Source organism: Corythoichthys intestinalis, chromosome 21 (assembly GCF_030265065.1).
Source record: "Corythoichthys intestinalis isolate RoL2023-P3 chromosome 21, ASM3026506v1, whole genome shotgun sequence".
Taxonomy (NCBI): domain Eukaryota; kingdom Metazoa; phylum Chordata; class Actinopteri; order Syngnathiformes; family Syngnathidae; genus Corythoichthys; species Corythoichthys intestinalis.
In genome coordinates, this window is record NC_080415.1 from 14,027,202 (window position 1) to 14,054,570 (window position 27,369).

General features: G+C 39.8%; 1 protein-coding gene across 1 annotated transcript in view; it reads right to left on the bottom strand.

Annotated features, from left to right (window-relative positions):
- The window catches only part of tanc2b (tetratricopeptide repeat, ankyrin repeat and coiled-coil containing 2b), a 299,572-nt gene that overhangs the window by 218,099 nt on the left and 54,104 nt on the right, over positions 1 to 27,369 (bottom strand). Inside the window, exon 2 of the mRNA XM_057825716.1 lies at positions 539 to 646. Coding sequence (XP_057681699.1) covers positions 539 to 605 — 67 coding nt within the window. The 5' untranslated portion in view covers positions 606 to 646. The remainder of the gene's footprint in view (positions 1 to 538; positions 647 to 27,369) is intronic.

Sequence of the window (27,369 nt, forward strand, 5' to 3'; positions counted from 1 at the left end):
TTAAATGTTTTTTTTTTTTTTTTTTTTTAAAGAAATAAAATAAATAAATAAATAAATTTGCCTCTGTTGGGGGACCAACTTCATGGAGGTATTTGTCCGCTAGTGACAAACCAACAGATTTTTTACCCATTATCATTATTGTCTATGACTCAAGTATAAATACAGTGTGGTTGGAGTGCATGGCATAAATAAATAGTCATAGTTGTTACGTGAACATTTAACATTTGATCTTTCCTGACTAACCGACAAGCTAAGATTTTTTTTTTTTTTTTTTTGTGTCACTTTAGGACACTAATTAGTCATGCAATTGCTGGTGCAAGTCTACCGTCAACCTCTTTTCTCATTTTCCAATCAAGCTGTGCCACAAGCTCTAATTGTCCTGTCAGGCAATTCAGATCGGCTAGTCCGAACACTGTCCCCATGGCGACACGAAAGTGACTGGATGCAAAAACTCAACTACCGGTTCCTGGAAAGGTCCGAGCTCTGGCAGCAGACAGAGTGAAAACAACGTCAGAACACTGGAAAGCTCTTGACTCACCGCTACTGCGACTCTTGCGGTTGGCCTTGCCCCCCGTAAGCAGCATCTTCAAGCTGTTCCGGAACATGGCGGGATGACTGGATGTGTCGGACCAGACCGCACCACAATCTGTTGAGGGAATGAAAAAAATGATTGGTTTTGGATTGATTATGCACAATCGGATTGATCTAAGATAGACCATGGGTGTGTTGGACAGACGTCGTGGTCATACACTTAATTGTGTTTGCTGCTTAAAAGGCTTGCCAGAGACTAGGGGTGGGAACCTCTGGGTACCTGACGATACGATACAAGGCTAACGATAACTATGATCTCACGATACGGCGATAAAACAGTTATCGATACATCGGTCAGGAAATTATTCTAGGATATTCTACAAAACAACTAATAAACAGATAAACAGTTCTTCTGCTTTGAATTGAAATGAGTTTATCACTAGTAAACGTGAGGATGGCAGCGAACAAACATTTGTTCATTCCCCTACCATTTCAAACGGCCTGGACTTCTATTGTATATCCGTCAGTGGGTGCCAATGCGCCCCAAAATACACTGATTGGCTGTAGTCGTCAGGTGCATTTCGGGAAGTAATTTGGAACATCCACATCCGTTAGTTGCAGCAACACAAAAATACCACCATCGGATTATTTTAGATGCATATATGTCATATTTTACTTATAGAGTATTCGATGAGGAATACGATAGACCAGGGGTGAAAGTGGGCCAGAACGGTCAGGAACGCAGTTCTGGTATAAGATTTAGGGCCAGAACGCAGTTCCAGTATAAGATTCAGGACCGGAATGCTGTTCCGGTATAAGATTCAGGGCCAGAATGCTGTTTCGGTACACGGTGCTTTGATTACGAAAATATGATGGCAACTGTCAAAACCCTATGTAAAAAAAAAAATGCTAAGCTGCCACACATCCATTTCATCTCCAAGAAGAAAACAATCTACCAACATCAGATTTACATACACAAGTGTTAACAGCAAGCATAATAAAGTGCTTGTGTAGCATAATTCGTTTCCACCAATATTTATTTTATTCCACGGACGGCATGGACTTTTCCCCAGCTGCTGCAGTTATATGAGTCTGACGATGATGAGTCACGTCAATGTGCGAATGCACGCAGCAAAGCAAAACGCCTGGACTCATTTATCCGTTGAATTGGCTGACATACTGACATGTGATCACCAGAGATAGTTAGCTCTGATTGGTTCAAATGTGCATGTTTTCTGGAACAGCAATACATAAATAAATAAATAAATAAGGGTTGTTGAATTGATGCGACAAAAAAAGGCAATGCAACATAAAATGGATCAAATCTTTAAGAGCAACGAATGAGTTGAAGAGGCTTATTTATCATATTTTGTTTAATTCGCTCTGATGGAGAGGTTCAGAGCATCAATGTGCACTTTGGACTTATATTTGTTAATTTATGTTAGGCTACTTATTCATTTCCTTATTATTTAAAAAAAGTCAATGTTTGCGCGATCTTCAAAATATATTCCGTTTAACTCTCCATAATATAAGTCATTTGTACTTATTTTTCTGAATGTATGTTACTTATATCTTAATTATTTAAAAAAAAAAGTAAATGTTTACATTAATTTTTTACATCCTATGTTCTTAAGTAGTTAAAATTGAGATTTGTCATTTAGTATGTGAGGAAATGAGGGAAAATAAAAATTAGGAGATGGAGGTTGGGGTTATTGCTGTTATTGTTAACTTTTACTTTGGAAATCATTGAAAAAATACAATTTTGAATGAAAATCAGTTTTTGTATGTGTTATAAAAATAACTGCTAAAACAGTTTTCTTTGCATTTCAGTAGTTTAAGAGGTTTGCCCCCTCCCCCCAATGAAAGAAAATAAATAAAAATTCTGGCTTCGTGGCGACCTTTACGTCTGGAGTTCCGGCAATTCTATCCACTTTCACTCCTGCGATAGACCCATTAATAGACTTTTTGGGAAAAATCACTATTTCTTTAAGCATTCACATGAATAATGACTTAGCCTGTGAAATGCAATGCAAATTCACTCGGCACCGGCTCCAGAACTATCGTGGTGAGTGATTATTCTTTGATCAAAAACGTAGTCTTACATGCTGAGCCGATCGTATAAAACATATTTATATTTATCATACTTATTTACGTGACGTACTTCGCGCTCATTGGAATCTATGAGTGAATCGTTAGTAAACTGCCAAACTATTCCTTGGAATCAAAACGCACAGAACCAGTTCTCTATAGGACCCGGTTCTTGATTCCCATCCCTATTGATGAGTCAAGAGTCACAGACTAGGTTGTAGTTGTTCATAAATTATTTCTCTGCGGCCCGGTAGCATGATCCGCGGCCTGATGGTTAGGGACCACTGCCCAAAAACAACGCCCGAACACTCCCTTCTTCTGGCCCACAGCCCACTCCACAAAAGCCTTCAAAAACTGCATTCTTTAGCTTGAATTCTTTAGCTAGCGCTGTCTTTTCCCGGGAATCTTTGGTCTACCTGTTTATTGTTGACCCTGGATCCAGCCTTCCTCCTCGTCTGGGTCTGTTTGCTGTTTTTGCCTTGCTGTCTAATTGCTGTCAACTTGTGATTCAAAGCCGTTTTCCAGCTTTTAAAATGGAGTCAGTACAAGGGGTTAAAACCAAGGTCAACGCGAGGAATTTGGCTATTTGGCCGGGTTGTTAGGGTTGCGCCGGCCCGGGTCGTTGGCATTGCGCCAGCGTGGTTCCGGCAATTTGGCTGGGGTGATGCCGGCAATCGGACTAAAAGGTCAAATTCTAACAGTTATGTATCCACTAGATGAAGCTGCACTAAAGTGACTGTCATGCCATGATTAACCACAATATAAGGCGCCTTGGTTTATAAGGCGCACGATTGGCTTTTACAGAAAATTGAAGGCTTTTAGGCGCGGCTTATTTGCAGAAAATACGAAAGTTTTATTTGGTATGGGTTGAAGGACCTTTTTTTAATGAATGTTTCATGTGAATTTTTGAACTGCGGCATTTCAAACACCGTTCACCCGCAACTATATCGCAGCAAAAATAGTGGCAGTCGATCACTCATAAAACAAGTAGCCGAACCGCGCTATCATATTCGGCTGTGTGACTCGGTGTGCGGTGGGCCTAAAACTATTAAAATGAGGAGGCAGGCCTGAATTTGATAAATCTACGCGCCTTCTCAAAGTGGGTCACGACTTAATGACCACAATAAAATGTGGGTCCCGAAGTGCGACCAATCGAGGAGCCCTGATTCAGACCGCCGAGTTCATCCAAAGAAGATTGTTACTCATTGTGACTGGAAGCTGCGATAATGCCAGGGTATGCAACAAGGCACTAATATGCTCAATGAACAATAGCGGCGTCGCTTTGAGTGCGCGTGAATGATGCATGATGACGAGAACACGGAATAGGCGCCGATGCGTGCAAAGTCACTAGAGCGACGTCAACAGTTATTTTGAATTTGCTCAGCTAATGCTTACAAACGATTGTGAGCTTCACTATATTTCAGAGAGATGGAGAAGAGAAAGAGTAAGAGAGCGAAATCTAGAGAAGAGGAGGAGGACGGAGTGTGAGTGCTCATTCCCACTCTCTCTGACCCGGCGTTCCGGCCACCTGAAGGCAAGCCAAGAAGCAGCACGATCGGGCGGCTCGAGTGCGTCAGCGGATACGGACCATCAAGGGAGCAGCATTCAGCGTTGTACTGCTTTAAATCTGTAAAATTGTTCTTGTATTTAGTTTTATTGGGCCATTTCTAATACTTGTTTAAATTACACAAGGAACACGTGCCTTACAGTAATTATGTTGCGCATCAGAGTCAAAGCGTGCCGGACTACAACAAAAGAGAGGGAAGCTTGCAGCAGGTGCAAGCAGGCCGCCACCCTCCCCCAAGGTCCACCCTTCTGCCCCATCCATTAATTACTAAGCTTATTTACAATCAATAAAGCTGCTTTAATGGCAAAGGGCACGTTCGCAGGGCGCCCCCATTGGATTTATCTCCTGTTACCCAACGGCCTGCAAATTAAAAGTCTGAGAGGAACAAATGCAGATGCAATCAGGAGAGTTCGCCAAGACATAATTCCAAAGGGAATACACTGACCGAGTTAGAGCTTTGTGTTATTTTTGTGTCATCTTCATTTCATGAATATATGATTAAAAGTCTCAAAGTTACTGACAATTCAGTAAGAAACTTTAAAATAGAAGAAATACAAGCATGCTTAATTTTACTGCCTGTCAACTAAAACCCTAATTTGAAAGTCTAAGCCAATTTGTGACTCATAACAGGATTTGAAACTTACTTGAAAGTAAAAACCGAAACTAGGAGTGAGAATCTCCGTGTACCTCCCGAGACGATACAGTTGCGATACAAGACTCACGATAACGATTACCTCAAGTGCGTAGGTTTGGTCTCAACATTGGTAGGGACGATATGGCATAAACCTGCATGTACACTTTTTGCTGGGGATGGGACATTTATAATGATCAATGCAAAATAAGTCTGTATTGACTTACTAACTTTTATGTGTATTGATTCAGGCTACACCATTCAATTCAAACCTTTGTTTTCAAAAACTACTAAAGAAACATGTTGAAATCTTCCGGAAAAATTGTCCAAATTTTATGAACAAATTTAAATTGCATTATTTGAACATAAGTTATTTTAACATACACAATAAATACAAGCTTGTTAATCATCTCTTAACTATCTGGGCATAAAATTTTTTTTTTTAAATAAACATTTGTCTTTAAGTGCATGTGACACGAAAAAACATGTTTATTTCATAATATACGCGGTATTTTATGCTCCTGAATGATTTGGACCGCTTGGATGTGTGTGGAAGCGATCGCTATATTTATTTAGTTTTTTAATCCCACGCCATGAAAATGAGTGACTACTGGCTTCGGTCTTGCATTGAGGAGGAGGGCGCTGTGACGTGTAGGGATGAAGGGGTCCTCTTCACTATACTGTTGTGTATGAGGACTAAGGATTCAGCTGATTTTGCGGATTAATACGTTTATATTTCGCATCACGTCAGCTAAACGGCTGCGGAAAAATCTTACTGTATGAGGGACAGGCGTGTGCGCCTTTTTGGATTTTCAAAAGGTTCCAATTCACCGTGGATATTGGCCAAAACAAGCTCTACTACAGTGGGACCATTGGACTTACGAGGAAGTGGTAAACGTCTTGTTTTGCATTATGTCAAATACGAATATAGCGATTACAAAGTAAACACTACAAACTTTCTTTAAATAAAGGACTACTTACGTTTGATCACTGGTAGGCATGTAAAAAGCTCTCCTCATGCACATTAGCTCCACGTTAGCTGCACAACAACTGCAGCCGCCCTCTTCCGGGGAACGAGCTGTACATTGTTCTCCGCCGGGCGGTTTGCCGATCCGCGAAGACAATCGACAACCCAGTCGTCACGTCAAATAATCCGGGCTAGTTATGTGTGATTTTCCGCTTCGAAGACTTTGAAACATCACTCGGTTCGGGTTAGCATGTCGGCTAGCTGTCACGCCTCTTGGTTTGTTTACATTCTCCGAAGCTGGGGAAGGGAAATGACATATATCCGATTTAGGTGGAATAAAATATCGTTCGGGAGGTGCGACAGTAAAGGTGAAGTTAACAGTTTTGACCATTATGGAGTAATTTTGCCATGTCGTCCTGAATAAGTGCATTTTTATTATTTCATATTCCATTTAGCACAAGACTGTATTTGCCATGACCATGCCATTTATTTAGCAATTGGGGAAAATACTTGGATAAAAAGAATATCCTGTAAAAATATTGAAGTAAAGAGACAGAAACAATGACATTTTGCAGCTCTCTTCGGCTCGTTTTCCTCGTTCTGAATAGTTCCCCCTCGACGGGCTGACTGGTCCTTCTCAAGCCATTTATTTAGTTATTGGGGAAAAATACTTGGATAAAAAGAATATCCTGTAAAAATATTGGAGTAAAGAGACTGAAACAATGACATTTTGCGGCTCTCTTCGTCGCGTTTTCCTCGTTCTGAATAATTCCCCCTCAATGGGCTGAATAGTGATATTGATGAGCCCAGTCTCCCGCTGACGTCATCCATCTGTTGGGGACGCTAGAGCCCTATAATGGTAGGCATGGCTAACCGGCAGATTAAAAGACTAATTTCTCGTCATCTGCACTTTGCTAAATTGTTGCATATTAGTCGAATCGTCTCAAAATATGATTCTGATTCACATAATAATGCTATTTAAGACTTTTTTCCTCCTGTCGTATGCTCTTTAAGACCACTCAACATTGTCTAAATAAAAAAATTTAATATACCGTATTGGCCCGAATATATGACGGCCCTGATTATAAGACGACCCCCTCTTTTTCAAGACTCAAGTTTGAAAAAAGACTTTGAACACCAAATCAATTTTCATACAAAAAATTACAGTACATCTGAAAGAAATGATTAAAACAAATATTTGAGAGAAAATGCATGTTATTTTGCCACATTTAAATCTTAATATCTGAACATTTGAATATGTAAACTACAGTGCAATCAAATTTGTAAATGAATTGCATCTGGTTTTTGAAATGTAAATAAACCAATCTACTGTGATAAAACAACAAAACTGCCATAACTGCAACAACCATCAAAGTGAAGTATAACTAACTGTAGTATTGAAACAAATCTGAATAAGGAAAAACATTGCAATAAAATAATGCAAACTGGTTAAACTTGAGAGTTGCTGAGATCTTTCATGACAGAACATCGCTTCAATGATATCGGGCGCCATCTAGCGTCGTGAATGGATATAACATCTAGACCGCGAATATAAGATGACCCCCAATCAGTCTTATTCCACTGCAAAACACACTGTCTTATATTCGGGCCAATACGGTAACTGAAAAACTTTGTCAGGGAATAACAAAAATCAATAAAAATGAAGCCGTCTTTCAAGTAAAACACTACTGCTTTTGTCCACAAGCACAGCCAAACTCAACAAAAAAATGAAAGCTCCTGTGAGTTGCTTTAATACCAAGTACTAGTAAATAAAATAAAAAGTAAAAATGGGGAGAAGAGTTAAACTACATTACTCACAGTTCAAATAATGTTAACAGTATAAAACACATACAGTAGGACACCTCTCTCTCAGCAGCTTCCTACTCAAGTTTTGCAGGTTAGCAGGTTCACACAGTTTAATGTGATGCTAACTCTGATGCAGGTCGGACTTTCAGTAGCAAAATTAGTAGTGTGTTCCCCACTTCCACATCATTGACGTCTTTTTACATTTCTTACAGTGGCCGCTGCTGGCTGAAAAAAACTTCTAATATCCCTAATATCTAATATGTGTGTCTGTGTGTGTGTGGAAGGTGGGGTCAAGTCACTAGCCAATCAAATGTGCATTTAGGAGGAATAAAATGGGCAGGCACATTCAGCAATTGAAAAGAGGTACATGTGAGTCTGAACATAATGAAAATAATTCACTTAATAATGGTGGGGTCAATTACAACCATTAAAACATATGGGAAGACAATGTACAAGACCTATAAACCTGAAGTCATTATATAATGCAAATAAGGTTGCTTAAAAGTTGGGGACAATTTGAGCATCCAGAAAAGTTGGTTGTGTTTTGTCCCTACCGTCCCTATGCAAACCTACGCCCTTGGATTACCTCACATGACGCTGATACAACAATTATCGATACATGGTTCAGGGAAATCAATGCACAATAGTCTATTTTTAACTATTAAAGAGAAGAAAATAACTTTCTTAATGGACTGCCGTGGACTATCTAGGATTGACACCAGATGACAACGAAATTGCGTTCGATGAGTGAGCATCGGGCCGCTGCAGACGTTCCGCGCCGCCAACTTCTCTCTCTTCTTCGGGAATTACAGAGCAGTTACAGAAGTTACAGTACACACATAGTAGTATATCATACAACATAGCAGGGATATGACACGACCCACAGGTTACGTGCAGGAATTTTTTATACGAAAAAAGAAAAACTACCAGTCATGGCTGGAGGAAAGGGGTGGGGGTGGGGCAGTGATAGTAAGAAAAGGCGGTAGCGGACTGGAGGGGGGGGGGTGCCAAAACTGGGTAGACTGTCTATGAATGCGCACGTCCAGTTCATATTGACAGGGAGGGAGGAATGATCAATCCTTATTACAATGAATTGGACGTCTCGGGCCGTCAATGGCAGACAATAATTTAACACTATTCTGGTGGAAAATATTGGTCTATTTTGTTGTCTAAATTTGGTCTGAATTAGAGGTCGACTGATATGGGATTTTCAAATGCCGATATCTAAAAAAAGATTTCAGCCGACTGCCGACATCCAGAGCCGATTTTTTAAGCCGATATTTGAGGCCGATATATATTTTTGAAAGCACGAAGATGATATAGGCTTTTTTTAATAGCTTAAAAAGCTTCAAATTTACAATGATGACCTGTGACTTAAAGGATTAATTCAGTCTAGTGCTACCAAACCAACGAATGCAGCCCTTTTTACGATTATACACACTTAGCAAGAACAGTACAATATTTTCAAATAATTAAACCCACCAGGATGTCACGACGAGATCTAAACACGTGAGTTTAAGAGGATGCTCGCCATGCTAAAGCTAATGCTAACTCAAATTCTACGCTAACACAACAAATTACATTTGGAGTGAAAGGATATCTCAATAGACACCTGAAAAAGCTAAAAAAAAAAAAATCTTACAATATTTACAAAACAGGCAAGCCTGAAACTTTCTGTAACAGCCTGCCTTCAAGCTGCTGCTGGGTCCTTCCGGGGTACTACCGTCAGTCAGCGGCGCCCACAGTTGCCTACACATATGCCTGATAAAAATCCCTTTTTTATCAGCTTTTTTTGTTTTGTTTTGTCTTGTTTTGTTTTGTTAATTGGTCGATTGGCAATATTGGAAAAAAGTCCATATATGGTTCGAACTCTAGCCTGAATTTTCATAGGATTCTTTTAGTTTTCTTTACTAAACAGTGACATCTTTTTAAAACAATATATCGATTCTTGGTGGGAGCATATCAATCCTATTGGGATACAAAGTATGTGTCACCATATCGATATATTGTCACACCCCTATTTGAAACCATGTTCCTGACAAGCAAGCCTCATGTAAAAGCATAACTCTGGTTTGAAACCCCAACTGTTGAAACACGAACCCAAAAACTCAAACATTGTTAAAAATCCTAACTTGAAAACATGAACCAGACTTAATTTGAAACTAGCGCTGCAACGACTAATCGATTAACTTGAGTAATTCAATGGGACAAAAGCTTCTAATCAAATTTTGCTGCTTTGAGGATTCATTTAATTAGAGTGACGTTATAATGGTTTGTTCTGAAAGTGTTGCATTTATTTTAGCAGTATATTTAACAGGTTTTTGTCAGCATATGTGTTCGTGCAATTCTGCAGTTTGAAGAAACACTCAGGAATTTTATTGTTTATTCACATTTAATGCTCATTTGAAAGTGCAATTTTAGCAAGCAAAAATAAATATTATCTCAAGCATAAACACTTGTTTCTTTCGTTTTACATCTAACATTTCTTCTGCAAAGCATTAAATGTTTGTAAGGCAATGCAAGGCAAATTTATTTGTATAGCACAACTCAACACAAGGCAATTCAAAGTGCTTTACATCACATGATGTAAAACACGTATTTCGATTACTGGATAATTCTACCTAACTAACCAATAGATTAATCGATTACTTAAATAATCGATAGCCGCAGCCCTATTTAAAACCCTATTGCCAACAAGCAAGCCTCATTTAAAAGCCTAACCCTGGTTTGAAACCTCAACTGCTGAAACACAAACCTGAAAACTCAACCATTGTTAAAAATTCTCATCAACCAGACTTCATTTGCAACCCTCTTCTTGTTATGAATGCTAACCAAGGCTTCAGATCCTGCTTTGAAAAATGACTGCAGTTGTCTGGCTTGTAGCCAGAATAAGCATTGGGTGCAAGGCAATATTCGAGTTGAGTGCTTATTGAAGTGAATAACAACTACATGACATAACAATACGACCCTACAATGAAAACATAGTCAATCATTTCAACCAACGTTTCCCAAAGAATATGCTTGACACACCACACACAGTCATACACCACACACACACACACACACACACACACTGGTAATAACATTCTGGGTAATTTAATAACACGTTGAATTATTAATCAGGACTTTCTGCCTCTAAATACTGTGCTACTCTGAACCACAGTTGCAGTGTCTCTTTTCTTTTTCCTTTTTTTTTTATACAGCACAAGCTCTTTTGTTTGCCTCTTTACGAGCAGAAGTGAATGTGTCAGTTTCACAGACATTTTATTACTGGTAAAAGTGCAGCAATAGAACAGTGTTTCTAAATAAAAAGCGTGCTGACGAATGAGAATCAATGTCAGAGGGCCATCTGTAGCCAACACGTGGAAAACCACATTTGGCAAAGGTTTCAGGTTCTTCGGAGGTGCGTGTGTGTTGACAGATGTGTGTTACACACACATGCACTCACAGAGCAGTACATACAAACACTCGATTTCAAATCCAATCTTTTGGATCGATGTAAACCTTGATAGAAACCGTAACCCAGGCTTTAAAACCCTAATTCTAAACCCCAAGCCCGATTTGTGATCCTACTGCTGTTTTTTGGTGTACATTCTTCCCATAAAAAACAGCAGCAGTGACTGTGCTAAAATATAATTGGAAAAAAGATCCCATCAAGGAGGGGGGAAAAAAAAAGAACTGAGTGTGACTATCCACTACTGAATCAGATATTGAATTCTTGCTCAGTGAGGTTAAACTGGATTGTGTGATTAATCCCGCTCGTATATCCACTCTTCAAAGCGAGCGCTCGCTGCTACACCTGCTGGTGGCTCGGAGAGTACCACAGAAGCGGCACGGGGCTGACGAACGCAAACCTAATTGAAAATGTCGGCTTTCGCCACCGAGGTGTCAGTCACGTCCCCTTATTTGCATAAATTTAGCAGAAACTGGCTGCCCTTGTGCTGCTCTGAACAAACAGGGCAGGGATTCAGGAGGAGTTGGAAGAGATGGCGCTCTAATGAAATGGGGCGGGAAGGTCACGGCGCTCATGGCAGGTAATCAACGCCAGCGCACATTTGCATGAAATGTTTGAAAAGAAAAAAAAAAGAAGAGAGCGCCATGCTAGACTGAATGTGAGGATTAAAGACAAGGAGTAGGTTTGGTTTACAATCTGCAAGTGGCCTCAAACACTAATTTGGAACCCTAGGCCAGCCTTGAGGACCTAATTTGACAACCTACACAAATACAGTGGTATGAAAAAGTATCTGTACCTTCTGGAATGTTTATTATATATTTTTTTTTCCCTTCAGGCATGACAAATCCAAACAAACATACAACATTTATATGTGTTTACAATAATTCAACCCGAAAAGAAAAGCCGAAGCTTATTGAAACCTGTCCCCAGTATACCATATAGGACGCAGAAAATATCGAACATCAATTTTTGACATTCAGATTTCGTAATGATTACAAGTTGTTGTTTTTTTTTTTTTTTATAATAACCATCCCCTCTGATCGTTCATTTTCCCAATAGTCCATTGTCGATCGTGGCAATGTGCCCGTTATGTTGATTAGATCCAGTAGATTAGTTCATAATTCAGTAATTAGTTTATTCAGTTGATTCGATCCAGAAGATATGGAATAGCTGAGGACCGATGGTAGGCCGTGTCCGCCACCCTCCTTTTGTCGACTTAATCCTCGTCGCAGTTTTCTTTCCTTGCTGACTCCCGACGAACATTCATCTCAAGGGTGCGTAGCTTCGTAGTAGGTTGCATCGCCATTCCGGTTGTGGACTCATGGCCTGGGGGACTGGTGTCGCTAGGTCTAGGGCTGCAGCTATCGAAATCGAGTAATCGACTGAAAATTCTATCGATTAATCGAGTAATCGGATAAAACAAATATATTTTTAGGTGAAGAGCAATTATAAATATACATGAGAAAACAAGACATTTCATCTAATCTTGAACCATTTTCAGTCAATCAATATCTTTATTTTCGATGTATATTGTTGAAAACAGCCAACAATTGCATCTCAGAAGTAACTAGAATTAAAAAAAAAAAAAAAGACTAATTCACTGCTTTCACTCAAAAAACCTTTAGATCTTATTAAAAAATATATATATATATATTAGGGCTTTCAAAATTATCGCGTTAACGGGCGGTAATTAATTTTTTAAATTAATCACGTTAAAATATTTGACGCAATTAACGCACATGTCCCGCTCAGACAGTATTCTGCCTTTTGGTAAGTTTTACAGCAAGGCTTTTTGTGCTGTCTAACAGCGAACTCTTGTGGTCGCTTTGCGACATGGTTTGTTTTCTTGCCAGTTCAATATGGCTGCACGACGTCTCGGGCTGACGCCTACGTTGTAATGTTGTGCTTATATGATCTTTGGACAAGATTTGTCCGTAAGTATGCTTGTGGTAAAAAATGTACATATTATGTTAGTAAGCGAAATGTTATATTTTTTGTATGAGACGCTTTTTGTTTATGTTTAGTGAACCTGTATAGCGTGCTAAGCTAACATTGTTGCTAATGCAATGCTTGTGTACTGTACTTTTTTTGTAGTTTTACGACGGTCTAAAGAGCACAATGGTTTAAGGCCATTTTATTAATAAATCAGATGAAAAAGGAAGAAGTCTGATTATTAAGGCGTCGTTCACTAGCCGTCTAGCTTTGGAAAAAGTAGACGCTTCGGAGTGAGGGCAGCATAGACAGATTTAAATGACAGTAGAGTCAAATGCCCACTACAGTCCTTATGTACCGTATGTTGAATGTATACATCCATCTTGTGTCTTATCTTTCCATTCCAACAATTTATTTTACAGAATATATATATAATTTACAGAAAAATATGGCATATTTTATGGATGGTTTGAATTGCGATTAATTGCGATTAATTACGATTAATTAATTTTAAAGCTGTAATTAACTCGATTAAAAATTTTAATCGTTTGACAGCCCTAATATATATACATATATACCTAAAAATGCCGTTACGCTTGATAACACACATCACTTAAAAGTTAGGATTTTTTCCCATGTGTTTCAATTGAATTTCTATTTGTGTCAAGCCATTTTTAAGTTCTAGTTAACTTTTAAGTTAGTCCAAACTGTAAGTCCTGATAGGATTTTGAGGTTTTGCAGTGTTCAAAATAAATGTATAAATACAGGCTGTATTGGAGCACATTAGGGACCAGTGCTACTTGGTGTTTTACACAGCAATGACTACTGAGCTAAAATTGATAGTTAGCATTATTGAGTTTTTATTTTACACCCTCATCACTCCACAACGCTATGTTATGTTAAAGCCTGTATGTAAGACACGTTAGCCACGCATCGACAGTGGTCATAATTAATAGAAACCTAGTCCTCCGCAGGGCTAACGTTACGTGAGCTAGTGACAGTAATGTTAATCTTATTTATTAGCGCTTAGCGCTCTTTATTAGCGCTTAGCGCTCTACTGCTTTAATATGGCGGCTGTTTACTAACGCTGCCCAGACGCGGCCAAGTCTGTCATTTCGCATCTAGTTCAACATACATGTGATCTATATAAGACTCATCAGACGCTACCTGCTATCAACGTAGCATCGTGCGGGCTAGTATTTAGCAACGTCGGCATCGTTTGTAGCGGCTGTCAGCTGATGTAAGGGTTTTTTTTTGTTTTTGTTTCTTGCTTCTTCCTCTACGCACGTGACATCAGCGCGTTGTCCCGCATTAAAAGTAGTCCGAGCAAAATATGATGCTTAGAGCTGTCAAAATAAACGATTACTCGAGGTGAATAAAATTACTCGGATCAGTTTTTAAACTCGAGTTACTCGAGTTGCTCGAGTATTCGTTTCAGCTCTAGCTAGGTCCTTCAGGCAACCGGGCTTGCACTGGGATCAATTCACTCAGTGTGTCCGTCAACTTTCACTGTAGTCGGGCTGACGACAACCACTTCATAAGGACCATCCCAGCGATCACTGTCCCACCTGGCACAATCAGAAGCTGTCAGCAGCGCACAAAAAGGAAACATCCTCGATATCGTTCCACTTCGAGTGTGGTCAGACACAGCGGCCGCCATCTACCCCAGCTATCCTCCACAATATCCAGACTTTAAAATGTTTTCCGGGCAGGCGCGTTGTCCAGGTTCTGAGCGCACTGTAAAGCAGAACAGTGGCCAATGGACCAGTTCCATGTCGTTACAGAATTTGAAGTCAATTGTCTGTGCATTTACAGCCAACAGATGATATGTCCTTGTGAGTTCTGTTTGCATTGGCTTTGAGTCATCTTTGGGTTTTTTTTCTTTTATTTTTGCCTTCCATTGTTTTGGGTACACTTGGTTTTGCTTCCAGTTTTGAGTTGCCACCTAGACATTATTTAACATTTGTATATTTGTTATTATGTCCAAGAGTTAGCTTGAGTCAGAAACATAATTATTTAATAAGGTTTCTTTATACTTCCTCTTAAAAACAGCCAATGACCCAGAGCTGGTCACTGCAGAATCTAGTTTGTTACAAAGCTTTACACCAGAGTAAGGAACCGAAAATGATTTTAGTAGTGTTGCTCCATTCACCAGTCTTTATAAATTAAGGTGACAATTATTATTGCTGTAACATCGGCAAGGAAGCTTCGACGGGTTTTTAATCATTTATTTCAGAACTTGTGCAACACAACACGGCTACTGTCTGCCGTAGCCGATGCCAACAACAGCAATGAAAAGAGAAAGTAAAAACTCTTCCGCAGCTCACTCTGTCGTCAGTCACACAGTGTGTTCAGGGACAACATGTAAAACACAAACGCCACAATAGAACCCGATTCGTTACATAATTAATAAAAATGTAATAATGAAATATTACCAGTATTCTGATTTGGATTTATATATATATATATATATATATATATATTTTTTTTTTTTTGCTATGTGTAATTGCCATTTGCAATTGTACCAGCAGTATTTATTAGGGATTTAGCTGAGGTTTTTGGGCATTGGAACGTATTAATCGAATTATAATGTATTCTTTTGGGAAAATCTCGCTCGACACACAACCATTTTGACTTAAAAACTAGGTCCTGGAACGAATTAAATTCGTATGTGGAAGTAGCACTGTATCGCGACACTTTGTAGCCCAAAAGGTTATCGATATGCTCCCGCCAAGAATCGATTTATTGATTTAGAAAGGTGCCCGTTTTTTTTTTTTTTTTTTGAAAAGGAACCAACAGGTTACTTCCAAAATCTTCCATTAGAATAGGGACTAGTTAGCTCACTGGCTGCCATTAATAACGCTACATATCCAATAAATTTGACTGGATTGGACATCTAGCACCATCAACTGCACTGAAATCAGAGCATTCACGGTGTTTCGTGGGCATTTACAAGTCACTTCCTGTTCTTTTTAGGGCAACTACGTTACTGCCCGTTGATTTGGGGAAATTCTTAAGTCACTTCCTTTTCTGTAAATGACCCAAAATCAACATGAAGTTATCTGTAAATGTCCAAAAATCAACAGGAAGTGACCTGTATTGAACTCATTGCCAGGCATTGGCTGCCACTGACAGCCATAGATGTCCAATCAGTTTGAAGTTCGAATGGATTGGACATCTCTACTAGTGATAAACTCATTCCATTTCACAGGAGAAGGATGAAAACAACCTGTTTTTCTGTTTTGTTAGTTGTTTTGAAAAATATCTTTGAATTATTTTCTTACCCATGTATTGATAATTCTATCGCCATATTGTGAGATCGCCATTGTTGTTTCACAAATCGTATCATATTGTGAGGAACTCAGAGGTTCCCAGCCTATTGTACATTGTCACTTTAATGACAAGCACGTACTTTTGTTACCCACTATAACACATAATATGCGAAATCTACACATATGCATTAACTGCTACTATCTGAAACCCAAATTTGAAGTCATGTATTGTATTATACTTCCACTGGGCATGGCTACGTAACAATGAGCGCAGTGCAATGAGTGTGCCGTGCAAGGGCGGCGACACCTTCGGGGTGTCAATGTGTGACAGTGACAGCAAGGAATAAAAAGGGCAGCGTGGGCGTGGGGGAGTGAGAATACATCGTAAACGACTCGCTCTTCGGTTCAGACCACTGCAGTTTGACTGACGGCCTGTTCGAGCTCAAGAGGAACTAATTAGCACATTCACCGAGCACAAACACAAACGCGTCTGTTTGCATCACGGCTCCCATCGCTAACTGGATTCAAACATTTAGTGACGGATATGCACTAAGTGGACATGTCGGACAAATGTTGGGACAAATGACAAATGTTTTCATAAATAAAGGTCACCTTCCTTACCAGTTGTGCACCGAAACAGATACTAGTACCGGAAGGGGCCCCACTACAAAAACAATCTGCAGGCATCGGTAACGGCTAGTACTATGAAAAATGAATGTGCTAAAGCTGCAGATTGTGTACTCATCCAGATTTAAGTTCCAACTGCCAGTCGCCCTTCCGAAGATGACTGCCAGTTACAAACAGTGCTTTAAAAGAAGCGAGGGATGGGCGGATGCAGGGGTACTGGGGGTGGTCTGGGGCGGGGGTTGATCGAGGCCCCGGTGCTTCCCCCGCCCTGCGGCCAGTGGTTCTGGCGGACTCCTGCTTCCGCCTTCCCGTCTTCTCTGTCTGGGTATCCGCCCTGTGCTCCGACGCGGGTCACTGGCTGGATGCCAGTGTGTCTGCGGGTGTCATCTGTTCTGGCGGGGGGGGCCTGCCCTCCCCTGGGCTTGGTGGGCCGTTGGGGGTCCTGCTGTGTGCCGTGCCGGTTGGGGGGATGCGGCTGTGGCTCGTGGGTCGGGCGGGGGTGGGCGTGGGGGTTGGTGCAGCGTCCCCTCTTCCCATCCCTGAGGGCTGGTTGATGGGAGCACGGGTGGCCCGGGGGACCACCGTGGATCCTTGGGAGGTGACGGTGGCAACTTTGCTGGGACCCCCCATGGCATGTTTGATAGGATTTGCGCATGGCTGGATGTGATTGAGTGCACTCTGGTAGGGGACCTCGGTGCAGGGATTAGCAATGGGGCAGCATAGGGTCGGTTGCCAACAGGCTCACACTCATCAGGGATTCACACGATTACTGGGTTCTAGGTCACAGGGCTGATTTGTGTACACTCCACCCCTCCAAATCACTTACCTTCTAGACCCCCCCCCTTCTCTTTCCCTGGTTAACAGGCCCCCCACATGGTGTCAACCAGAAATACATCAAGCTGATGATAGCACTAACATATTCATAGTTATTGTAGGCGTTCAATGTATTTCTTGTTGTGTTTCTTCTGTCTCTCTTTCTCCTTCCTTTCTTCTGTTCCCCCATTTCACCTCCCTGTTCACTGCTTTGTCTTAATAAACGAGGTATGTTGAATGATCACAATGGGAAAATGTCATACTCCAATGTGAAACATTAAAACTGTTCAGACCAACCGGACACTCAGACTGCCATTCTCCGTGTCAAACAGCTTTTTTTAAAAGCAGCGCTCGTCACCCTTCCCAAAAATGGCCATCCTTTTACCATTATCTCTATCAACACCATCGCTGTTGATAGAGTTAACAAAGACACAATTATTGTGGAAGATTTTGGCAACTCGTTAGTTCCTTATATATTTTTTTAAACATTGAGACCTTTTTAAAACGCTATTTCAATTCTTGGCATCTCGATAACCTTTTGGGATACAAAGTACCACCATTTCGATATTTTGTCACACCCCTGGAATCAACCAGCCTTTTATTGGAATGGATTATCTTGGACTTACGAGGTTCCACTGGAGCTGTGTCTGCTCAGAGCAGCGCTTTTCTACCTATTTGTCATTCTTTGATGTGGTGAATTGCAGCGGAAAGGAATGCGACACTTTTCTGGGCCCATCTGTCCAACGGCAAGGAGGCGACAAGCTTTTCTTTTTTTTTTTTTTTTTTTTTTTTTAAACAAATGTGTGCATGAACATTCCCAAAGGAAACCACTTGAAAGAATTCACTGAGATGGTAGCTGGACGGTTTTGTTTTCTGTTTACATTGCACGGTAATTAGTCTTAATAGAACGATGGCAAGGGAGTGAGGGGAAAAAAATGACATGTCTATTAGTGTTTTAGGAAGTGTAGGAAAAACATACTGTATTTTTAATATGAGTGGTATTATGTAAAGCTTTACTTAAAATTGGCTTGAAGACTTTCTAGTCAATTGAACGTGAACAAAGAGATGTACTATGAAGGGTTGTGACCCAAAATTGAAAAGCCATTTTTAATTAGGGATTTCCCGATCCGATCACGTGATCGGAAACAGGCCGATCACGCCATATTTCAGATGATCGGAATCAGGTGAAAAGCATAGGGTTTTTAATTTTAAAAATATTTGATGTTTTTCTGCCTAATGCTCGTACAGCCTCTCACCCTCCTTTCTTCTGTTTTCTATGCTCACCAGTGCAGTTGGTGTCTGGTACTTAAAGTTAATGATGATTGACGAGATTGACTTTGATCTGGCGAGAGAAAGGCTCAGTAGCGCTACAATCAAAGGCACAAATGTGTTAATCATTGTTTAGGGGCAGTTTACATGGCGACTAGAAGACGCAATGACTGTGTTGCGGAGTGGCCTCGCGTTCGTATGGTGTCGGCGAAGATGGAGGGCAAAGACGCAAACCTTGGAATCCTACTTCCAAAGTGGAAGAATTCGATTGCGGGGGCTTGCTCCGCATGCATATCAAAAGCTCCCGCGGCGCGGGACCACGCCGATAACGTCAGCACTCGTACACGTCACATCGGGCATGCGCAGTGGTGCTACTAATCATTAAAAACAGCAAACATGGCGAAACGTCGGCTATAATTTACTGATTTTATAATATTTTTAATTTAAATAGGTTGAATGTTTCCATTTTTGTGCCTTTTTGAACAAAAGCAAATGCCATTTCTTGGAGTCGGCGGGCATGTTGTCTTCCGGGCTGAGGAGGTTAAAGTGCATCATTCGCTGTCGCCTTTTAAATCTGCACTGCCCCCTAGGGCCTGGCATGACATCGTTTTCATGCGGGATTGCAACATTATTCGAATGGAGACGGAACCATATAAATCCAAACATGAAACTTTTCATCTTCTCGGATAGTCACCATGTAAACAGCCCCTTAGTCAATCTTCGTTGTCGAGATGCTGTTCTCAGTAGCGTGAGCGTCAAAGCGTGAATGAATTTGAGTGGGCTCACTCAATAAAACATTTAATAAAGACAAGCATTTTGCTAAGTAATTCCTGTTTAAAAATAAGCACGGGTTTTCTCCAGGTTCCCGCCACATCTCAAAAAAATCTGCATAGTATGCTGATTGAACACTCCAAATTGTCAAGTGTGAGTGTGTCCGTGAGTGGTTGTGTGTCTTTATGTGCCCTGCGATTGGCTGGCAACCTTTGTACCCGGCATTCAGCCTGGAGTTAGCTGTGATAGGCTCCAGCACCCCTGCGACTTTCGTGAGGAAAAGCAGTTCAGAAGATGAATGAATTATAATGAATGTTACGGTGAGTGATTAAAAGTATGTCATTAAACATGATGCAAATAAAAATGTATGTGCGCCTACATTTTGTGCTGGTGCGCCTTAAAGGGAACCACGGACTTAAAGACAATTGTTCTCTTTTACAAAATACTGCCACTGATTTAAAATCTATAATATTTAGTACATGTTTTGAGCTACGTAGGGCGCCATGTTTTACCGCGTAATGCACGTTGGGGGTGATGATGCCGTTGCACTGGACTGGGAGAATAGTCAATCGTCATACTATTTTGTCACACTCTGCTGTTGGTCAGATTGTTTTGTTAGAGCTGTGGGATGAGTTCCTGACATCGTACCTGCATCTAATACCAACTCATCATCAGTGTCTTTAAACTAATCTAAGGCTGGTTGCCGAGATACTGACTTTCTGCCATTTGACAGTTTGTGGGTGTATCTTTGCCTTGGTTTTTTCGTTCGTCTGCCTCTAGCCGCAGTTTTCCCTCTGTTTTTTTTTTTTTTTTTTTTAAATTGATCCCGACTTACTGTTATGGACCTTTTTTTTCCTCCCGCTTCACGATCATGTGTTTTTGTGTGTTCAATAAACTCTTTTACGCAATCCCTCTGTTATTGATGTCTGCTTGCTTCCGCATTCACAGAGCGTAACAGATTTATTGGTTTTAATCTGACAACGTGTTACTGATTGTAGGTAATAGATCGATAAACAATACACGTACTATCTATGTAGAAAAAAATAACATGGTCCTTGCGGTGTTAGTTAATAATACTAAATAGTGTGGTCTTGAACGCTACCTGCAAGCGGCGACAGTACGGAGTCCGCAGCTGTCACTGTAACTCGTCAAACTGCACACCGAACACACCGGTCTTCTGCAACTCCTTCTACGCTGCGAGACATCTACACATTGCCTCAAAATATTTTTTGCATGTGTTTCCCTCTCATACTTTTAAGCATTGTGTTTTCTTGTGGTAGCTGTAAAGCAGATTGTTGATCTGTTTACCACACTAGTCACGTAGTGTATTTAAACCACCCTTAATTGATATTACTTCATTTAAATATTTTCTTAAGGCAGTTTTAGTGCGTTCTGCCTGTATGCATCGAAACTAAACAATCTGAAAGCACAAGGTAGTACTTTGGGTGTCAAATTCGCCTCTTGTAGGACGTTTCGCCGGTGTAGCACATTTTGGCAGAACACCGGTATTGTCCTACTCTCGTGTCTTCCCGTCTTTCCTTTTCATTTTGCTTTTGCTGCTTATTTTGTGAAATATTGACAGTGCTGTCCTGCTCATTAATGTTCCTCTTGGGTTCAAATTGAAAGGGTTTGAAAGGCGTTAACAACAATGGCGACCTACTAGTGAAACTAATTTTACAAATTTCATACAAAAGAAAACATCAAGAGGGGTTTTAATATCAAATTATTATAACTCATACTAACATTTATATTTTAAGAACTGCAAGTCTTTCTATCGAAAAAAAGAGTAATGCAAAAAGTAAGTGTGGAGCCTTGGCAATATACTGTATATCCCAATGTTATTTTTTTCCGTTATCCTTCAAGCCTAATTTATCTATATATTTCTTAATATTTTTAGGGCTAAAAAGTAACAAAATAATCCAGAAATAAAATAGTATTACCAAAAGATACAAAAGTATATGGCGAAAAACACATAGGTGACTTGGAGTTCCGCTCTGAGACCCCCAATTTGTACAAATTTCAAAATTGTCCGATATGCACGTGTGATACATCGTTGGAAAGCTTAAAATGTCAATTTTCTGGGGGAAGAAAAATTTTGAACAGGACGGCATTTTAGAAAAAAATACATAATTTTTAAAACAGAAAAGCCCTAACTCAAAGTGAGAGCACGCGAGAGCAGAATTAAAGACGTCATGATTTTAACGAGACATTATCGCATACTTACCTTGTTTCAATCCAAAAACTCCATATAGCATGTATCAACGAGTGTCAAGACACAGATGTGAATGGCCACAGACAGATTTTTGGGGGATTTTATGGGTGAAACATGGTAATATAACAAAGGTCGCGATGCAGAAATCGCAGACATCAAGGAGTAATCGAGATGTTCATTTTCATATATTAACCCTTTTTAACGTTATTTTTTAATTTTTCTTTGTTATATTAGGGAATATAAATATAAATATTAGGGAAAACGCGACAGTAACGAAAAAATACAGCTAAGCGATAGTTATGAGGTAGATATCCGTGACTTTTTTACAGACGCCAATTTTTTCATTGTGACGTAATTTGTTTAAAACAGGGGTGCCCAAGTCCGGTCCTTGAGAGCCCCTATCCAGCTTGTTTTCCATGTCTCCCTCCTCCAACACACCTGAATCAAATCATGAGGATCGTTGTCAGGCTCCTGCAAAGCTTGCTGATGAGCTGATCTTTTGATTCAGGTGTGTTAAAGGAGGGAGACATGGAAAACAAGCTGGATAGGGGCTCTCGAGGACCGGACTTGGGCACCCCTGGTTTAAAACTTTAAAATATGTGAGTGAATAATTTTTTAAAGTTGTCTTTTTTTAAAACGAAATATTAGACATCAATTAATGATTCTAAGCTAAGAATGACATTTTGAATAATAAATATAATTACCTTTTTTTATGGCTGGGTTGAAACAAAAGCGGCTACGTGACGTCTGTAAACGGGGGTTTCCAGGGTAAAACGGACAAATTAAAAATAGTTCGGGGGCTTAATACGCCATGAATCTGCTATGGCAGCATATAAACATATTGTTCTATCAAACACAACAGTTCTTTTGGCTTACAATACAGCGGTTTATTTTAAAGAAGGGTGCAAGAGCTTTTTCAGTCTTGTCTGTGTTTTCCGCCATATACGTTTTATACTCTGCAACACTCATGGAAACAGCGGAAGTGGAAATTGTTTTCGGTATCGGATTAGGACTCAGTATCGGCAGATTCTCAAAATCGAGTGACTCGGACTCAAGTGAATAAATATGCAATTGGGACATCCCCAAATACAGGGTGACCCAAAAAAAAGTTTACACTCAGTTGACTGCTTGTTTAAAAGCCATTGAAACATATCTAAATAGGTTGTCATGCTTAAGTGATTCATTAAGGTCACTCAATGCAGCTGGTAATCTCTCGTCTCTACAATTCCTGTGCTTCTGCTGAAAATGAAGAAAACTTTAGCTGTACCTGAATTGCTGCGTGCCGGTCTGACACCTACTGAGATGGCAGCAAATCTGAGAATATCCAGATGTGCAGTCTACAAAGTTAAAAAGAAGCTGAAAGATACTGGAACAGCCTCACGAAAACCTGGGTCTGGAAGTGCCGATCTGTGCGGACCAAAAAGCTGATTGACAAGGTGATATGTGGCCACCCCGGAGTCCAGATCTCAATCCCCTGGATTATAGCATATGGGCAACGGTGGAGGACAGTGCCTGTAAGAAGCCACAAAGTTCTGTGGCAGCCTTGGAGAGGTCCATTGTTAGATCTTGGGAAAAGATGACAGCATCCTACATAAAGAAGACCTGTCAAGCATTCCGCAGGCGCCTGGAGGCTGTTGTGACACTTAAGGGAGGACACATTGAAAAATACAGTGTACTGTACATGTTCTTTACAATAATGTATAATTTGTGATTAAATTCTAATTCTAAGCTGAATAAACATGGCATTGAAGTTGTATTATGGCAGTGTAAACTTTTTTTTGGGTCACCCTGTATATAGTGAAATACAGTCTTCCTTTGCATTTATCATTCATTTAATGAATGTTTCAGATATTTTAGGACCTTTGCAATAATTTTCAATATATGTTTTGCATTACCATTTTAATTTTCTTTTAAATTTCACTCCTATGTTTTTAAAATTCAATGAATGCATTGTTTTTCTTTAAATTTTCAGTACTACTGTATTTAATGGTATTATTCATTTTAATGAACTCCATCAAATGGCCGATTGATGTTGATGAGGGATAAATATCAGGAATGCAATTCAAAAATACTCAAATGGCAATGTCAAAATTAGCCATCCAAGGAGGAGGTGGGCGGGATCATTAAAGTGATTGATTCAATTACATTGTATGTCAGTATAAATCAAAAGGTGTCTTTACCCGCCCCTCTTCACCAGTTCTTCAAAATGATAAGTTTCTCCTTATGAAAATGTCAAGTGTCACAAATGAGTTTTTCGTCCATTAACACAGCAAGTGTGGCCTTCTACCTATTGAGCATCAAGCTTTTGACATTCAACTGACTCGGATTGAAAAAATTAAGTTCCTCATGTGACGAGCAAGCATTAAAAGTCCCTTTGAGTCCCTTCAAGTACAACTTGGATTATAAAACTCCCTGGCAGCAGCGACTGGCGTGTGAAGCTTCCAAAATGCCCGCCAGACGTGTTTTTAGGATTAGAATAGCTAAAATACTTTTAAAGAAAAAATTCATTATAATAGTCAGTCTGTATCCCCTCTTTAGCAACAAATGCACCATTTCATCCCATTCAGTTTCAAATCTAGACAAAATACTTCGCCTACCAGCTTAAAAGGATGACTGAGCTAACAAAAAAAAAACACAAAAAAAAAAACACGACTAAAACATAACTGAACAATCATTTCCTCACAAACACACTCCCCCTGAGGAGCAAACAACTTCTTCAGATCTCCTTCACCAACCTGACAACACTCATCACCATCTTCATGAAGCTTTACAGCCTGGAGCGTCTCATTGGTCAAAGCGTGACAAATATCACAGCAAAGTATGTAAATGGAAAAAGCAAGCGGGAAAAATCATTTTTCACATTGTTCTCAATCTTAAAAAGCACTTCTAGGCCCCGATATCATTTAGGTACTGAGCACAGAGGTCTCTTTTGACTCTGATGCAGCAATTTTGCAGATGATGACATGACTCCAGGGACCTGAGGCAAGAGGAAGTCATTAAATGCATTTCCTGCCCCGCCAGGTGAGCACATCAAAGCAAGAACACGCACCAGTCAAGGACGACCGAGAAGGCAGCGAGCGGGGAGATGTCATGTTTATGCAACCGCACGCACCCGCCAGCAGCCGTCAATCATGCCAAAAGACGGACAATGAGGGACAACAGGTCCGAGCTTGCTTGTACAGGTCGCATGTGAATTAGATAAAAGGCATCTCGTACAAGACGTCGACCATGAAAAACATTGCAATGTCTTCCAGCACTACTTTTATAGTGCTTGAATGGAATCTCACCAGGCAGGGCAGAAAAAAAGACTAAGGTTGCTTCTAAAAGCATCCCCACAATAATACTCATAAACAGACACTATAAGCCCTATTCACACTGTAAAAAATAAATAAATAAATGAATACAGATGAGCTGTCCTGAGACGATCATATAGTCTCACGCTCCCTCCTGCTGCTCTTTGTTGGTCAGGCAGTGCACTGGAGTTGCTTGTTAAAGTTAACGATGATTGACAGACGTTTAATGTTTGATCTTGCCACAGATGCCTGTAACACGGGGTTTAACCCTTTAACACCGAACGTGTCGGCAGCGACGCGTTTACGCATGTCGTCTTTGAAGCCTCGTCACGCTGTAATTACGTCACCCACGCGCCGCTGGTTGGTCTCATTTGAAAGTACGGAAGTTGATGTCCACACCAGTTTTTATTTGAAGTCAATCGACCAAGAAAAACGGGAGATAATGTCATTTGAATTTTATAGTTTTATTGCAGTCATAAATATGCATTAAAACACTGCATGTACCATGTATCTATCTCCATATTTCCATCATTTCTTGTCCTTTTTCAAAACCGAAAGCAGCACAAAAGACGACATATCCCAAGATCCGTTGTGATGTTAAGAAGGACGAACTGAATGTGAACATTTTTAATAAATTGCCGAGCTAGGCGCCAACTAAGGAAAAGGAGGCATGAACACCGGTTGGATTGCGCGAGCGACTTTGAAATGTGCAGAATGAATCGAAAACTAATTTTAGCGCAGTTTTTCATCAACTCAAGGAATAGGATGAGCTGTATTTATCGTCGTTTTCCTCTGATTAGTCGGCGTCTCGGCGAGTAGAAGTGACAGCAGCGCTCAAACGGCAGAAGAGTAGGCTGTGTGACGTTGTATGTGACGCAGCTCAGTGACCTGTTCAAAAACAAACTTTATTGAGTGCGCAAAAAAAAAAAAAAAACATTATCGGGTCGCATGCCTGAAAAAATTGAATTGCACTGAACTACTTGTTAATATTTTTGAAAATACTTTTTTTCAATGTTTTTTTTTTTTTTTTAATTCACTGTGAATCTTTTCAATTTTTATATAGATGTGTGTTCGAGAAGCTTGATTGCATGTACGTATACTTTAGATAAGGTGATGGGTATAATACCTAACTTCACAAAGAGATATCCTCCAAACCCTATTTGTGTTAGATGATATATACAGTATATATATATTTTTTTTTTTTTCTTTCTATTTTGCACTGTATATAACCTGTATTGACCATAGTATGTGTAAAGGCCAAAAACGCCTATGACCATACCCGCTGTTTGTGTTGAATAGTCAAACATAAAACTATTCAATCTTATTTTTTTCTATTGAATGTTTATCCTAACATGTTGAATAAATATTATCAAGCTTCAAAACGGTTGTTCGAGCATGTTTGGTTGTCAATGGGACACCAACATTACAAATTTTGAAAAAAATATTTTGGATTTTTTTTGTCTTTTTGGGTCCAAAATGTTGATTATAATTGGTCAGTGAAGAAAACAACAGTTTGGACATGAAGTTCAAGGTGTCCTGAAAAAAGGGACCCAACTTGGCCATTGTGAACAATTTTTTCTTTGAAATATAAAGGCAACAAAGGCTTAGGTGTTAAAGGGTTAAAAAAGCCACATGCGTCAATCATCATTTAACTTGTTAAACAGTTGCTGTGGCAACTCATTGTGTGTAAGTGAGCAGCTTCAACAGATTTGAGTAGGCTCACTCAATGAAGCATTTAATAAAGACAAACATTTTTCTACTTTATTCTTATTTCAAAAAAAAAAAAAAGAAAAATCGATGGGACAGTAACATGTTTAAAACTAGGGCTGAACAATATTGGAAAAAACTTATATTGCGACTTTTTGGGGGGTTTGCGATATATTGCAATATTAAAACTACAAGAATTGTCACCAGATGACTTGAATAGCTTTGTTTGGGAAGACTTTGGTTGGCTCACCATGAACACATTGTATTCATATAATACAGTTTACTCCAGGCTAAGTGGCTTCATATCTGTGAATTAGGAACATTGATGTATGTACAAGGGATCCAGGAGGCCACGTCTCTGCACACTTGCTGCTTTTATGAAGCAAAACATAAGTTTACGTGTTGAAAAAAATATTTAAAAAAAAAAAA